The 17127-nt window shown below is 42.2% G+C and overlaps 1 protein-coding gene across 1 annotated transcript in view; it reads left to right on the top strand.

Annotated features, from left to right (window-relative positions):
• The first annotated feature begins 3183 nt into the window (after positions 1 to 3183).
• The window catches only part of LOC130220758 (pregnancy zone protein-like), a 17951-nt gene continuing 4007 nt past the window's right edge, over positions 3184 to 17127 (top strand). The window contains exons 1-28 of the mRNA XM_056452995.1: positions 3184 to 3329; positions 3897 to 4080; positions 4243 to 4399; positions 4612 to 4664; positions 4756 to 4776; positions 4859 to 5024; positions 5097 to 5181; positions 10073 to 10187; positions 10429 to 10549; positions 10641 to 10750; positions 11259 to 11429; positions 11509 to 11736; positions 11803 to 12015; positions 12092 to 12241; positions 12568 to 12693; positions 12747 to 12840; positions 12964 to 13123; positions 13220 to 13445; positions 13772 to 13895; positions 13963 to 14084; positions 14156 to 14207; positions 14289 to 14372; positions 15018 to 15194; positions 15298 to 15373; positions 15441 to 15597; positions 15666 to 15740; positions 15843 to 16005; positions 16150 to 16334. Coding sequence (XP_056308970.1) covers positions 3184 to 3329; positions 3897 to 4080; positions 4243 to 4399; positions 4612 to 4664; positions 4756 to 4776; positions 4859 to 5024; positions 5097 to 5181; positions 10073 to 10187; positions 10429 to 10549; positions 10641 to 10750; positions 11259 to 11429; positions 11509 to 11736; positions 11803 to 12015; positions 12092 to 12241; positions 12568 to 12693; positions 12747 to 12840; positions 12964 to 13123; positions 13220 to 13445; positions 13772 to 13895; positions 13963 to 14084; positions 14156 to 14207; positions 14289 to 14372; positions 15018 to 15194; positions 15298 to 15373; positions 15441 to 15597; positions 15666 to 15740; positions 15843 to 16005; positions 16150 to 16334 — 3741 coding nt within the window. The remainder of the gene's footprint in view (positions 3330 to 3896; positions 4081 to 4242; positions 4400 to 4611; positions 4665 to 4755; positions 4777 to 4858; positions 5025 to 5096; positions 5182 to 10072; positions 10188 to 10428; positions 10550 to 10640; positions 10751 to 11258; positions 11430 to 11508; positions 11737 to 11802; positions 12016 to 12091; positions 12242 to 12567; positions 12694 to 12746; positions 12841 to 12963; positions 13124 to 13219; positions 13446 to 13771; positions 13896 to 13962; positions 14085 to 14155; positions 14208 to 14288; positions 14373 to 15017; positions 15195 to 15297; positions 15374 to 15440; positions 15598 to 15665; positions 15741 to 15842; positions 16006 to 16149; positions 16335 to 17127) is intronic.

Genomic DNA, 17127 nt, shown 5'->3' with positions numbered 1-17127 from the left:
CAGTAACTTTAATGACAAGCGTGTGAACTTCCCCTCTTCAATGTTATAAGTGGGGTGTCATAAGCTTAAAGTTGTGTAGCACCATCTAACGTCAATTGAGGGTTTTTTTTTTTTTTTTTCATACTCTTCTCCTTGACGCCAGTGAAAATCGCTTGGTTTGAATACAGAAACATCTCGTAAAATGCTGATGATAAACTCAAACAAAAAGCACCCTGGTGTGTATGAGCCTTTAAACTCTGTGATTGAGAACCTCAGCACATATTCTGACTCTGATTGGCTGTTTTTCTTCTGGTCTGACTTCGCCCATTAGTTTATGTTCAGCTTTTGGTATGGTGTAGATAATAACTGGGGGGTTGGGGTAGACATCAATAGTGGCGAGGGTTGGGGGTAGGACTAGACCAGGGGTGTCTCAATTCTGCAGAGTATCAGCCCTCCAGGAATTAAGTTCCAGCCCTGCCTCAACACCAATCTGCAGGTATCAAACAAGCCTAAAGCACTCAAGCTGCAGTCACACTAGTTTAAGCATGCAAAATAAACCAGTTGTTCAGGTTGTCTCGATCATGCATCCTGAGCCCCCCATTTTTGCCCTGGACTTTACTTTCTCCACCAGAGCAGCTCCACAGAAGAAGTTTTTAATAAGGTGCATCTTGTGGCTTTATATTCATGTTTGGTGTCATTTTAAATGTCTCTGTGTGATTGGTAAAGTGGTCCTAATTTCACTGTAATATTTTACAATCTCCCTTATATCAGTTAATTTGGGTTTTGACTTTGATAAGATATTTGCCAGATGCTTCATTCCAGGGAAATGTTCTTCACCAAGACTCTTGCCTGGTCCTGAGTTGATGTGAAGCTTTTATTGTCTTGAATTTATGATGATTTGAATATTTAGGGGAAAAGTGTCTGTGGCATTCTGTAGCCAGGATACCCTGTTGCAGTGTTGAGTCTCTGAGCTCTACATTAAGGCATATATACTGCAACATACTTCTACACCAGGGGTGTCCAAACTCAGCCCTGGAGGGCCGGTGTCCTGCATATTTAGACACACCTGAACTAGGTAATCAAGCTCTTTCTAGGTATACTAGAAACATCCAGGGAGGTGTGTTGAGCTAAACTATGCAGGACACTGTCCCTCCAGAGAGTTTGGACTCCCCTGTTCTACACAGTCAGGTATTCATCTCTAACTCTTAAATGCATCTTTGAATAATTGATGTTGTACAATATGAATTGGCTAATTTTGTTTAATTATGAGAATTGATATTGATAATCTTTGCCTTGTGTTTCCACAGCCTACGACCAGGATTGCTCATACATTTAGGCTCAATGGATGGAGCATAGGCACAGCATTAGAGACCTGTTGGCTTCTGACAATCACTGACTTGGTATGATATAATTAAGGAGCTAAATCAAACTTTCTTTAAGTATGAGCAAGCATGGGGCCTAATATTACTTAAAGGAAATTAGTTTACAGTTATGTCCTCTAAGAACCAGAACTGGCGAGGATGTGTCCGTGAGCAGATGGAACTTGCCAGCATACTGACTCTAAGCGACTTCGGGTAAACGATGAACCATTAGCTGAAAATAAGGATTTATTAGGTTAATCAATCTAAATTAGACCAAATCACAACCTATGAGGTGATCAGATTGAATTGGATGACTCTAAATTTAAATTATTATAAATTGGAGTCGGATTAAATTCGGCGTTGGAAACAAATGAAAATAAATTAACACATACAAATATTTCTTTTCACATGTGCTGAAAAGGCTTACACGAATTTAGCCTTCGGCCATACTGTTAGTTCCGTCATATGACTAATATGTGGATTTATTATTTGTTATGTTATTTTCTCTCTCTCGCTTGTAGTTCAAATATCTACAAACTCTTTAATCAAGAAACATTTTATAGACAAAAAAATGTCTTGTTTTAAAAAATAATGCACCAAAATTAAGTGAGTTTTTCCTTAAAACAATTAAACATCACATTCGCAATGCATTCTGGGACATGCAGGTGCTGGAGTGGACATATGAAGGCAACTTGCTCCCACTGTGAAAATTGAAGGATTAAGGGAATGTCCATGTATGCTTCTCTTGTTCACTTGACGGAGTGGAACGCACTTTAAAATGGCGACAAGGATTCCTCCAAAGGAAGGGAAGTTCACAAGTGTGTCTAAATGTAGAGTAGAATGCAGCCAACTACTTCAAATACTCTTTCAGGTTCAGTCTCCCTGCGGTGTTTGTGACTGTGGGTCTCTACTTCATCCTTCTGAGTTGCTGTCTACATCTGTCATTTTGTTGTTTATCTGACGCTGGTGAAATGGGCATGCCTGAACAGTGGGTGTGGGGGGGAAACAAGCTCAACTGCAGTGCACTGGTATAAAACAACTACAATTCCCTCTGACACTGCATCTTCTCTCAATGATGGACGTTCAGTGTTCTCTAGCCTCCGGCACCTAGATTGCACAAAGTTTGGCCAGAGGAGATATGGTTGTACCTAACTGAACCTGGTTTTGCTCTAGGTTTTTTTCCCCTTCACTTTGGTCAATTGGTGAAGTTTTGTTCCTCGACACTGGCGTGCTTGGTTTGGGACTTGTGGAGCTGTGCATCGATAGATTTTTCAATCAGTGTTTGGACTTTCAGCAGTGAAAATTAAACCACACTGAACTAAACTGAACTTCATCTCTGAAATCTGGACTGACACAGTTTCACTTTACTAGAATTTCTATGTGAAGCTGCTTTGACACAATCTACAGAAGCGCCACAGAAACAAAGATGAATTGACCCATAAATATACATTTTCAACGGGGCATTATGTATTGTCTGATGGTTATTTTTGAAGCATTTTAGGGGGGGCATCATAATGACATTGTCTTTAATTGAATGTCCAATATCTTAATAATGGTTGACAATATCTTAATAATGGCAGCACAAATCATTATTGCTATTATTACTTTTCTTTTGAAGCACAAAATATTAGGACTGTTTGTGTGAGTTGAGTGAGGGACAGAGCACCAACGCTGCAGTCTCTGCTAATGAGCTGAATCAGGTGTGTCTTGTTAGTGGAGTCTATAAATGCTCAGTGTTGCGTTTCCTCCGGGGTAGCTGGAGCTCTGTTGGGTTCATGATTTGTTGATTGTAGCAGACACTGTGTGCGGTTTCTGAAGGAGACGCTTTAGATGATTGCTCTTCATGGCTGTGATGGAGATCAGTGTTTGGAAATGTCTCGTTCTAGTCCTTTTCTTCTACTTTGCTAATGGACGGCTTTCTGAGCTTCGTTACATTGAAGACCCGAGCCAAACTGGACCGATCACTGCTGATGGAAAGGGCTCTGGGCCGTAAGGATTATTAACTAGCCTTTAAACTCTTGCTGTATGAAGGTCCTGTTAACTTCTGATTCTTCTGATGCATAAAAGCGCCAAATATTTGAAGCCTTTTAAGAAACGTGCCAAGCAATTTTTTTCTTATCATTAAAAACGAATGCTGAAGTCTGTTCACTTGTTGAAAATTTGCATTGTAGTTTTTGTTTTTGATCTTTAACTCCCCCACTACAACACATGACTTTTCCAATGATATAGTTTGTCACTATTAGTCCAGGTTTAGAGTAAGATACTATTTTGTTTTTACATTTCTAGAGGCAATGTTTTGTTACTTGGTGGAAAAGTTAAGTTAAGGTTGGCAACCAGCTGCTCAAGTTAAGACATGAAACCTCCAACGCTAAATTTGGCCAGTGTTCGTTTCATTGTCCAACCCCTGTTTTCTGCATGGTTTAGTCTGCATAAATGGGTTGTATTGGGTTGTAGATTTATGTAAACCATATATTGCACAGTTAATGTTTCCGTTCCCCATGTAGCCTTGCTGGATCCAATCTCGATGTAAATCCAAACCGTCTGTTTTCCCCGCAGGTTCTTCATGGTGACGTTTCCTTCATTGATCGAGTCTGGCTCTGATGCTAAACTGTGTGCTAGTCTTCTGAAGCCCAAAGACCGTTTCACAATGACCATTTCTCTGATCGATGAGAAAAACACAGAAACCCAACTTGTGCAGCAGACGTCCCGGAGGAAGCTTCACAGATGTTTTAATTTCCAGGTTTTTCATTTTATTCTGATTTGGTGGATGTTAACAGGGCCGTTCACACCAAAATGAAAATTTCCTGATCACCCCAACATTTTTCTGCATATTTGTTGATTTATAGTTGAGGAAATGTTTATTCTTGGGTAAAATATCCACTATATTGTGTTTTCTCTACAGGCTCCTCATGTAAACGGAGATTCGGTGCAGACGGTGAGGGTGATCGTTCAAGGGCAGTCCTTCAAAATGACTGAAGAGGGTAAAGTGATGTTCAGGTCTTACATGCCTCTGACCTTCATCCAGACAGACAAACCACTCTACAATCCAGGACAGACAGGTGAGCTGTGAATGAGATTTACCGCAGTATTAGTGTGGAATTTCCTATAAGATGCTAGTTCTGGCGCTTCACTCATTCCACCAATCCCACCTCCAAACACATATTAACAGAACCAAATATATTACTCAGTTAGAACATAAGAAAATGGTGTTGGTTTAGTAAAATGATCACATTTCAGAACAGTGTAACGGGTGCTTGTTTCTCACTTCCAGTGAATTTCAGAGTTCTTACCATGAGTGATAAATTTGAACCTCAAGACCAAATGGTAAGGGTATTTTTTTTTTTCGTCCCCCATCACTCCATAATATAGCCTTTCAAACATCATTGCGTAATGGCAACCCCTTTTTGTCTTTCAGTACAGTCTGGTGGTGGTGGAGGTAAGAACGTGTATTGGCTGCTAGTATTGGAGGAAATTCTGCTTCTGGATGTACTTTTTGATTTTGAGTACTTTTTCACTAGAACAATAATAATATCCGGATCCATCAGTGGACAAACATTTCCTCTACAAACTGGATATTGGAGCTTTCTCACATTCTACACGCAGAAGCTCAGGTTGGGACATACACACTGAAGGCTTATATTGATGACCGAATCATCTCGAAGCGTTTTGATGTGAAAAAATATGGTGAGTTTTAATATCATGTGCTATTAGCTGCACAACAGCAGATCTGAGGTCTTACAGCTCTTTCTGGTTTAGTGTTACCCAAGTTTGATGTGACTGTTAACACACCGCAGAAGTATAGTGTTGCAGATGTGGGACTGAGTGTTGAGGCATGTGGAAAGTGAGTGAAGCCTTTAGTTTCCTTGATACTACATTTGTTGTCTTGTGGATAGTGTGGTGCAGTTTCGGGTGCTTTGTAACTTTGGAGGCGTGTCCAAACGCCAGGTAAAGACTATATATGTGAACACATTTGGTCTAGCTAGCAGGAGAAGCACTGTAGCATCGAGAGCAACACCGAGTAAGTACATTTAGACCTGTTTTCAGTTGCTGTGTTTGGTTAGAGAACGCTTAGACTTGTTTCAGCTGGTTGTGTATTGGTTGTTGGACATTTAAAATTGTTTTCAGCTATCTGTGTTTAGTGTTTGGTTAGAGAACAGTTAGACTTGTTTCAGCTGGTTGTGTATTGGTTGTTGGACATTTAAAATTGTTTTTCAGCTATCTGTGTTTAGTACTAGCAAGTTTTAGCCACTGTTTCCTTTTGTTTACTGTAAGAGCTTGCGTGCAGAGCCGGAGGTTTTTTTCGCGCGCCCCCGCGGCCGCAGTTTCGGGTGCTTTGTAACTTTGGAGGCGTGTCCAAACGCCAGGTAAAGACTATATGTGAACACATTTGGTCTAGCTAGCAGGAGAAGCACTGTAGCATCGAGAGCAACACCGAGTAAGTACATTTAGACCTGTTTTCAGTTGCTGTGTTTGGTTAGAGAACGCTTAGACTTGTTTCAGCTGGTTGTGTATTGGTTGTTGGACATTTAAAATTGTTTTCAGCTATCTGTGTTTAGTGTTTGGTTAGAGAACAGTTAGACTTGTTTCAGCTGGTTGTGTATTGGTTGTTGGACATTTAAAATTGTTTTTCAGCTATCTGTGTTTAGTACTAGCAAGTTTTAGCCACTGTTTCCTTTTGTTTACTGTAAGAGCTTGCGTGCAGAGCCGGAGGTTTTTTCGCGCGCCCCCGCGGCCGCAGTTTCGGGTGTTTTTACTCTCGAGGCGTGTCCACCTGAGCTCAATCAGCAAAGCGCTCGGGGGTGTATATAAGCGACTAGTCTCACCGCGGCAGCGGTCGCGGCAGCCTCGTGTGAAGCCCGCCTCGTGTGAAGACCGGCGAGGGTAAAGACCATCGACTCTACCTGTGCGACTCCACCGAGCAAAGACACCGACAAAGCACTTGAGTACTTCTTACTTTATTTTTTTTCCCTTTTCTCTGCACTCATTATTGTTTTGCTTGCACTTTATTATGTGTTTACTAATTCCTGTTGTTACTAATACTCGCAGAGCACGGGGAGGTACGCTGCAGGCGCAACCCTCACAACCTTCGATCAATTCATGTATCCTCTAGTTCACAACTCTCTCTCTCTGTGGGCCTCTGGAATTGTCAATCTGCTGTTAACAAAGCAGATTTTATTACCTCCATAGCCACTCATTCTGACTTTAGTCTCATGGCTCTAACTGAAACCCTGGCTGAGACCGGAGGACACTGCTACACATGCAGCTCTTTCTACTAATTTCTCTCTTTCCCACACCCCTCGTCAGACAGGGAGAGGGGGTGGGACTGGACTACTGATTTCCAAAGAATGGAAATTCACTCAGAGACCGTCCCTGCCAAAAATCAGCTCTTTTGAATTCCATGCAGTCACCATTATCCACCCCTTTCGCATAAATGTGGTTGTCATCTACCGCCCACCGGGTACATTAGGTCACTTCTTGGATGAACTGGATGTTCTTCTCTCATCTTTTTCTGATTATGACACTCCCTTGTTGGTGCTAGGTGACTTCAACATCCACATAGAAAGACCTCAAGCTGCTGACTTCCAGACTCTGCTTGCATCTTTCGACCTCAAAAGAGCACCTACTTCTGCTACTCACAAATCAGGTAATCAAACTAGACCTTATTTACAACTCGACAATGCCTCGCTGACCAAACACTAGTAACTCCCACTACAAACATCGGATCATTTCCTTCTCTCTCTCAACATCCACATTACTCCTGAGCCGCCACAACACTCCTACTCTAGTTGCCTTTCGCAGAAACCTACGCTCTCTCTCACCCAACAGACTATCCACCATTGTTTCTAACTCTCTTCCTCCATCTTGCAAACTCTCTGCACTTGATACGAACAGTGCAACTGATACACTCTGCTCCACGCTAACATCATGTCTAGACAGACTATGCCCTCTGACATCCAGACCAACCCGAGCCAGTCCTCCTGCACCCTGGCTCTCTGATGTTCTCCGTGAGCATCGCTCAAAACTTCGGGCTGCTGAGAGAAGCTGGCGAAAAAACAAAAAATCCTGAACAGCTCATAACATACCAAACTCTTCTGTCTTCTTTCTCGACTGAGGTTACTTCTGCAAAGCAGACATACTTCCGTCAGAAAGTCAACAGTGCCACCATCCTCGCTTGCTTTTTAAAACATTTTCATCCCTCCTTCACCCTCCTCCTCCACCCGCATCCTCCACACTCACTACTGATGACTTTGCTACATTCTTTTATACCAAAACTGCAAAAATCAGTGCTCAATTTGCTGCACCTACAACAAACACGCAAGATACACCACCAACACCACACACGCTCACCTCTTTCTCCCAGCTCTCTGAGTCTGAGGTGTCCAATCTCGTGCTATCAAGCCATGCAACCACCTGTCCACTAGATCCCATTCCCTCTCATCTCCTGCAAGCCATTTCTCCTGCAGTCATACCAACACTGACTCACATAATTAACACATCTCTTGACTCTGGTCTATTCCCTACTTCATTTAAGCAGGCTAGGGTAACCCCTCTGCTAAAGAAACCCAACCTGGATCAAACGCTACTGAAAACTACCGACCGGTATCCCTGCTTCCATTCATGGCCAAGATTTTGGAGAAAGTAGTGTTCAATCAAGTCCTAGACTTTCTTACTCAAAACAACCTCATGGACAACAAGCAATCTGGCTTTAAGAAAGGCCACTCAACTGAGACTGCCCTGCTCTCGGTCGTGGAGGACCTCAGACTGGCTAAAGCAGACTCTAAATCATCTGTCCTCATCTTGCTGGATTTATCAGCTGCTTTTGACACTGTAAACCACCAGATCCTGCTATCTACGCTTGAGTCACTGGGCGTCACAGGCACTGTTATTCAATGGTTCAGTTCCTACCTCTCGGACAGGTCATTCAGGGTGTCGTGGAGGGGAGAGGTGTCCAACCTACAGCATCTATACACTGGGGTACCTCAGGGCTCTGTGCTTGGACCACTTCTCTTCTCTATCTACACGGCATCTTTAGGAACAGTCATCCAGAAACATGGTTTTTCCTACCACTGCTATGCTGATGACACCCAGCTATACCTCTCTTTCCACCCTGATGATCTCTCGGTTCCAGCTCGCATTTCAGCCTGCCTGTCAGACATTTCACTCTGGATGCAAGATCATCATCTCCAGCTTAACCTCATGAAAACGGAAATGCTTGAAGTCTCTGCCAACCCGACCCTTCACCATAACTTTTCAATCCAGATGGATGGAGCAACCATCACTGCATCCAAAATGGTAAAAAGCCTTGGAGTTACGATTGATGACCAACTGAACTTCTCTGACCACATTTCTAGAACTGCCCGATCTTGCAGATTCGCACTCTACAACATCAGAAAGGTCCGACCCTTCCTATCTGAACATACAGCTCAACTCATTGTTCAAGCTCTTGTCCTCTCCAAACTGGACTATTGCAACTCGCTGCTAGCCGGGCTACCAGCTAGTTCTATCAAACCTCTTCAGCTGCTTCAGAACGCAGCAGCCACGAGTGGTCTTTGATGAACCCAAAAGAGCACATGTCACTCCGCTACTCACCGTTTGCACTGGCTTCCAGTTGCTGCCCGCATCAAATTCAAAGCTCTGATGTTTGCTTACAAAGTGACCTCTAGCTGTGCTCCTTCGTATCTGCTCTCACTCCTGCAGATATATGTGCCCTCCAGAAACTTGCGTTCTGTGAATGAACGTCGCCTCGTTGTTCCATCCCAAAGAGGGAAGAAATCACTTTCCCGAACTCTCACATTCAATCTGCCCAGTTGGTGGAATGAACTCCCTAACTACATCAGAACAGCAGAGTCACTTGCTGTCTTCAAGAAACGACTAAAAACGCAACTGTTTAGTCTCCACTTTCCTTCCTAATCTGCAATTGCCTCTCTGGCTATACCACTAACTGAGCCCTCTCTCTCTCTCTCTCTCTCTCTCTCTCTCTCTCTCTCTCTCTCTCTCTCTCTCTCTCTCTCTCTCTCTCTCTCTCTCTCTCTCTCTCCTCTCTCTCTCCCTCTCTCTCTCTCTCTCTCCTCTCTCTCTCTCTCTCTCTCTCTCTCTCTCTCTCTCTCTCTCTCTCTCTCTCTCTCTCCTCTCTCTCTCTCTCTCTCTCTCTCTCTCTCTCTCTCTCTCTCTCTCTCTCTCTCTCTCTCTCTCTCTCTCTCTCTCTCTCTCTCTCTCTCTCTCTCTCTCTCTCTCTCTCTCTCTCTCTCTCTCTCTCTCTCTCTCTCTCTCTCTCTCTCTCTCTCTCTCTCCTCTCTCTCTCTCTCTCTCTCTCTCTCTCTCTCTCTCTCTCTCCTCTCTCTCTCTCTCTCTCTCTCTCTCTCTCTCTCTCTCTCTCTCTCTCTCTCTCTCTCTCTCTCTCTCTCTCTCTCTCTCTCTCTCTCTCTCTCTCTCTCTCTCTCTCTCTCTCTCTCTCTCTCTCTCTCTCTCTCTCTCTCTCTCTCTCTCTCTCTCTCTCTCTCTCTCTCTCTCTCTCTCTCTCTCTCTCTCTCTCTCTCTTAAAAAAAAAAAATTTCTACTAATGTTTTTGCTTCTTAGACGTTTACACGCCTGAAACTTGTCTATAGCACTTGTTCACTGCTGCTCTTATAGTTGTGTAAATTGCTTCCTTGTCCTCATTTGTAAGTCGCTTTGGATAAAAAGCGTCTGCTAAAATGACTAAATGTAAAATGTTGATCTCCAATGTTTCTCAGATACACATATGGGCAGCCTGTACCTGGTCAAGTGTTTGTGGAGGTGTGCCGTCAGCGTCGTCCCTACATTCGGGATCCTAAAGTGACCAGTGTGTGTCTGAATGAAACTGGTTTGGTAAGAGTGCCTGTAGGAACAAACCATCTGAAGGCTAAAAGCAGCTCCTAACAGACTTAGAAAATCCTTGATGATGATGATGATGATGATGATGATGATGATGATGAATAATAAATTCTTTTTTTTTTTTTTTTTTTACTAAACCGAAATGGTTTGATTTGGTCTTCACTATTTCATCTTTTAATAATAAAAAAAAGCTTATGGCAGATTGCTAATCAGCTTTACCATTTGCTTTTTACAGATGAATGAAACTGGCTGTGCTTCTCTTACACTTGGTACATCAATGTTTTTCAACGTTAATTTTAACAATGGCCTGCAAAATTCCTTTCTTGTAAATGTCAACGTCACCGAGGAAGGAACAGGTAAACAAACGGTTTAGTTCAACATGCTGTATTTTGCTTGGTGCCTTTTAATGTTTTTGTTAATTTATCCCCCCCCCCCCCCCCCCCCCAGGTGTTGTCATGTCAAAATCCACAACGGTGTCCATTACATTTGAAGTTGGCAAGGTCACATTTGTGGATCTCCCAAAGTTCTATGATTATGGGTCGATGGTGAACGGAAAGGCGAGTAAATATTCACTTATTGTAGGAATTTAGTATCTTGTAACACCACTGAGGTTATTCCATGGGTTCATGGCATATGTTGTGCATTTTAGTTCGTTTGTGCCACCCAGCAGTAGTTCACCCATATTTGCAGGTTTTCATTGAGTTTTGCATGCGATCATAACCTGGCCCCCCACTATCTTTCTGATCTTCATTTGTACACTCCTTCACGCTCACTGAGATCATCTTCTGCTGAACCGTTATCTGTCCCAAACTTTAAGATGAAGTCATTTGGTGGCAGGGCTTTTAGCTGTACAGCACCAAAGTTATGGAATTCCCTGCCTTTGTACATTTGCCAGATGGACTTTTCCAATTTTAAATCTCAGATGAAAACGTTTGTTTAGGATAGCTTGTGCATCTGTAAGGAACTGGCCAGGTTAAACAAAACAATCCAATATTCAGAACTTGGACTGCAAGTTCAACCATTATATGTCCTTGCTTCATTCTTTCCATTTTTCTCCCTAAACAGATCTCAGTGTCTGATTTTAGTGGAAACGCAATCAGTAACAAGGTAGTCTATCTGCTGGACCGCAGCCGATGGCCCAACAGAGTGCTGTTCAATGTGACCACAGATGAAAGCGGATTTGCAGAGTTCTCCCTCAACACCACTAGTTTTCCTAAAGCTGATCTGAACCTTGTGGTATGACCTATTGCTAACTTTTACCTGTTACTCTATCAAGAAATGTTAATTTTTATTTATTTATTTTTCCTCCCTTCAGGCAAGTGCAACTCGGCAGACTTATCATGATTCCAATTCGCCGTACTTCTCTACAGATGCACAGGTGGTTCAGCTTTCCCAAGCTGCTGCTCCTGACAACCCAACCTTTAGTGATCTGTCTATAGTGAAGCTTGAGCAGCCTCTGAAGTGTGGCACCGCTTATCCAGTGACTGTCAAGTATTCATTTGTTGGAGAGACTGGCGACTACAGTGCTGACATCATCTATATGGTAAACTGACTTGTGTGTCTTTGTTGATCCATTTAGTTTGGTACTAATCTGACTGTTTGTTCTCAGGTCATGTCCAGGGGAGTGATCGTTCTCCATGGGTTTAAAACGGTTCAAGCTCTGGCTTCTGATACCCTCTCAAAGGGCACAGTGACATTTGATCTCTCCGTTCTTGCTGGTATGTCTCCAGTGGTGCAGATTCTGGTCTTCTGTGTTCTGCCCAGTCGGACTGTAGTGACTGGTAGTGCATCCTTTGACACGGAGAAGTGTTTCTCAAACAAGGTATTTGTAAGTGGTTGCCTTCATTTGGGATGGGGGGGGGGTGATTTTTGTCTTTCATTGAGCTTGTTTGTTGTAGGTTTCTCTGGAGTTCTCTCCTGCTACAGCTGTTCCCGGTGAGGGAAATATTTTGACCGTCTCTGCTCAAGCAGGATCTCTGTGTGGCCTCAGTGCTGTAGATCAGAGTGTCCTGATCATGCAGTCAGGAGGACGTCTGAGCGCAGAGGCGGTATGTTTACCAGTTCTTTATAATTGCTATTTAGTTATTTCCAAAGTAGCTTTGAGCTTGGGTTTGAGCATCAGATGGTGCTCAGTCGATTATAGAGAAAATCATAATTTATTTCCCCAAATATAAAATTATACGCAAAGAATGCAGAGAAGTTTCAGTGTTAAATTACTTCTGTTTACCTCTACTTTTACTTGAGGTACAACTTCCGTTACTGAATGCCACTTTTGCTCTATGCAATGCAAGTCTTTGATTAACTGGGTGAATGCTTGTGACTTTTCTTTTTTTTTTTTTTTTTTTTTTTTTGTTTTTTGTTTTTTTTCTCTCAGATGTTTAGTTTGCTCCCGGTGCGATCCCTACATGATTATCCACCTGGTGTTGAAGATCAACAGGACTGCCTGAATTTTCGACCCCTTCGAGCTGTTCCTACAGATCAAGCTTATAACACCTTTAAGGTATAACAAATTTTAAAATGTAAAGTGTTATATATTAATTGTATTTTATTTAGAGTGTGGGGATCAAGATTGCAACAAATCTGCTGGTTCGAGAACCTCCGTGTCTGACATACAGAGGGCAGAACTACTATAGCAACTTCCAGGCTGGTATGTCAGATTTGGTTGCTAATTTAAAATTTGACAGCTGTAACCCCTAAACCAACGTGTAAATATTCAAGGTCTTTTCAAAGGTTTGTTGAATTTATTATTTTTCATCCCTCTCTTCTTTAGTTCCTCTTTCTGGTGTAGCAGGTTTTGCTATGGCTGAAAATATTGCTGCACCTGCAGTATTGACAGCACATGTTGGAGGTGATGGCAGTTCCTCTGCTATTGATGTGACCATCAGGACTTTCTTTCCAGAAACGTGGATCTGGCAGCTTGCTCAAGTAGGGTTAGTGAAACTGAAGCTGTTTTTGTCCAATTTTCTTCAGAGACTTTGGGTTGACATCAGTTCCCCTCACACTTTCTCGTGTCCTTTTTACTTCAGAGACTCTGGATCAACATCAGTTCCCCTCACAGTTCCTGATACTATCACTACATGGGACACCGAGGCCTTCTGCCTGTCCTCCAGTGGATTTGGTTTGGCTCCACCAGTTCTGCTCACTGCCTTCCAGCCTTTCTTCCTAGAGCTCACCCTGCCTTACTCCATAATCCGTGGGGAGGTTTTTGAGCTGAAGGCCACAGTCTTCAACTATCTGTCCCAATGCATCAAGGTCTGGGCTCACTTATATATAACTAGCTTGATTTAAATTAGGTTCAAAATTCACTTGTGTAACTTTTGAAAGATTCTCCCACATGTTCTAATTGTAAAGGCATTTTAACTCACAAGGTTTTTTATATTGTTTTTTCTGTGAGGAAGGTTGTTCGGTTCATTTTTACAGCAGTTTGTTAATCCAAATTAGTTTTATAGGATTAAGCAAAAAGTAAACTTAACTTGATCTATCTTCAGTAATTCTCACCAATTTTCATAGAAGCTGGTATTGTTAAACAAACTGATTTCTTGTGCGAGCGTGCATCTAATGCTGTTATTCATTATCAGGTTCAAGTGACTCCAACACCATCCTCCAACTACACTCTTACATCCCTTAATGATCACCATTCATCCACTCTCTCTGCCAATGGGAGAAAGACCTTCAAATGGGATTTAACTGCTTCTGTTCTTGGTTGGTTTGACTCTTTAGAAATTGAAGGTGTCTGTGTGGGTGATGCTCATTTATTTTTGTTGTGTAGGAACTTTAAATGTGACTATCAGTGCTGAGGCCAGTCCATCCCAGGAATTGTGCGACAATGACATTGTAACTGTACCATCAAGAGGACGCATTGATGTAGTCACTCGAAGTCTGCTTGTTTTAGTAAGTAACTATTATAGAGTTTGAAAGTGGAGCTCATGGTGCTTTTTTGCTGATGCATTTTGTTCCTGTAGGCTGAAGGAGTCAAAAGGACCTTCACACGGAGTTGGTTACTCTGTCCAAAGGGTTTGTTTGGCTTCAAAATGCACTCTAGACCACTAGAAGAGATCCTAGTGTTGTCCGCTGATTGATGGTTTGGTTTTACAGGAAGCGTGCTTTTAGAGAATGTGAAGATCACATTTCCGACAAACGTCATCAAGGGATCTGCCAGATGCTCCGTATCAGTCATTGGTAATTTCCTAAAGGGACACCATCTAACACCACTGTAGGATGGCACAACATTTTAGTAGCCAGTCATGCTTTGGGCAATCACTAGTTTGCCCACTAGTCTTAGGGGGACACCTTTCATCTATGCACAAGTTAACCCTCTGAGGTCTTCTGTATCATGAGTTTATTTATTTTTTGAAGCTTGAGTTTTCACTTTTCAGATTAATCTTTATTGACTCAACGACGACTTAAACTTGTAGCTCAACTAACAGTTTACTTAATATGCAGTAAAGCAAGGAGATTTAGCATTTTCTGTTAAAGCCTTGTTTCCTTTTTGATTTTACGCATGCCTCCTGCTGGTAGGCACTGTATGACTGTTAAAGGGTTGATTTACAAGTTTGGCTCATTCAAATGCTGCTGACCTGGAGATTGCATAGTGCAATTCAATTCCTTTCACATGCTTGCGTAACTGAACATGGATGTAAGCTGTCACAATGGTGACTGTTTACAATAGATTAACATGTGATTTTGATCCCTGATTGAGGACTTTAATTTGAAATCCTTTTAATGACAAATTTCACTGCCCATTTAGTCTTGGGACATTGACTTTCCACAGTTACTTGTTTCTGATTTAGATGTTATCCTTGCCTTTTCATCTTTCTACCATAGGGGACATAATGGGTCGCTCAATGAGGAATCTGGCTAACTTGTTACAGATGCCTTATGGCTGCGGAGAACAGAATATGATTATTCTTGGTCCCAATATTTACATCCTACGATATCTGACACTAACTGCTCAGCTCACCCCGGCCATCCAAAGCACTGCCATGAATTACCTTCAGAGTGGTATGACCAAATCTTAGTATTCACACTTGACTAAGTCTAAAGCATTCCAATCAGTAATACTGGAATTTTTAGATGTTTCTTAAATCAACTTTGACTGGAACAGGATATCAAGGAGAGCTGAACTACAGGCACCGCGACGGTTCATTCAGCACTTTTGGTTATGATCCATCCAATACATGGTGCGTGTCCTGCAGTTCAAGTCTTGATGATTTAAGTATTGTGTAACTTAAATTGCTCTGTATCCAGGTTGACCGCTTTTGTCATGAGGACTTTTGGCCAAGCAAGGAACTTCACCTACATAGATCCCAATGTTCTTAAGAGTGCAAAGGACTGGTTGATTAGCACGCAGGGTTCAGATGGCTGTTTTGTGCAGCAGGGCACTCTGTACCACAATGACATGAAGGTATGTCACGTTTGTTCAAACCTGCTGTTACTAAGCTGAGTGATCCTGAAGATTCTGTTGTGTTTCAGGGTGGAGTTGATGATAACGTGACCATGACTGGCTATGTTGTTGCATCACTGCTTGAAATAGGAGTCCCTGTCATGGTAAATATGGTTGCATGTAGTTAGTCTTGAAATTAAGTCTGTTGTTGTTATAATAAAGTTGGGTCAGTTTATTAGTGCTGTGCATGTTGTCTTTTCTTCCAGGATCCTGTCATTACTAAAGCTCTGTCATTTTTGAGGCCTCTAGTTGGGAATCTGGGAAACACTTATGTAACTGCTCTGCTCGCCTACACCTTCAGTCTGGCTGGAGAGACCAACACTCGAGCACAGCTTTTAAATGCCCTGAAAAATATAGCAATTTCTGAAGGTCATTATTAGCCATCAATTTGTTGAAGTTTGAGTTTACAATTGAGAGGTAGCAATGAGTCTTATCAGGCTAGTCCTTTTTGTTCAGCTTTGTCAATAACAAAGGTTTTCATTCTTTGAAACTAGCATTTTCACCTGTCTTTAGGTACTACTCTCCACTGGTCTCAGACTACATCTGGGGATACTCTGGCAGTAGAGATCAGTGCATATGTGCTGTTAGCAGTTCTTTCTGTACATCCTGTGACCACTGCTAATCTGGGCTATGCTAACCGCATTGTCAACTGGCTCGTGGCCCAGCAGAATCCTTATGGTGGCTTCACTTCTACTCAGGTGACATGATAGTAAACAATATAATTCAGGCATGGTTTGTTGCTAACACTTAAAGGGCACAGTTACCCCTTTTTATGATTTAATATTAATATGGTTCTGAGTGTGCCAGTTTAGGTTCAGTTCAACACACAGTTCAGATTTTTCTATTATAATGTGTAAAGTGTCATGTTGGGGGCATGTACACAGCTCGCTGTTTTAGGGGTGTTGCTTCACATAAAAATTAGTTTCAACTTCCCACCCAATGTAACAAGGGGGCGGAGCCAAGAGCTCCCCCGCTCTGTGTTTGGCAGCAGACAGAGCAAGCAGCATGAATGAGAGGATCAGCATTTAGCCGTACATGTACGGGGGGGGCCACTCCTACGTGTGTGTGTTTATCACCCCAATATGACGGTCTATATACCTTGCACACATGTCTGTCCAAACAGCTTAAAGTAGATTTTTCACCATAGGTGCCCTTTTAATGTGCATTAATCAAGACATTGTGTAAGTTGTACTGATACTGGTTTGATTACCTGGAAGCTCATACTCTTATACAGGTGTCTTGAATGCAGTTCAGTCTGTGTAAATTCTACCAAATGGAGCAAGAAATGTTTTTAAGTGAAGTATAGATGTAACTTGAGCACATGAATCACAATGCTTTTTAAGGTAGTTGAGTTGGTTTAGTCTTAACCAAACTAAGCTAGCTTGAATAAATGTTAACGTCTGAATTGAGCCACTTGGAACATTAAGTCTGATCTTTGTTCATATAGGACACAGTGGTGGCTCTTCAGGCCTTGGCTCTGTATGCAACTCA

Source organism: Danio aesculapii, chromosome 3 (genome assembly GCF_903798145.1).
Source record: "Danio aesculapii chromosome 3, fDanAes4.1, whole genome shotgun sequence".
Taxonomy (NCBI): Eukaryota; Metazoa; Chordata; class Actinopteri; order Cypriniformes; family Danionidae; genus Danio; species Danio aesculapii.
The sequence above is the reverse complement of the archived record's forward strand: the minus strand, read 5'-3'. Positions and strand labels throughout refer to the sequence as shown.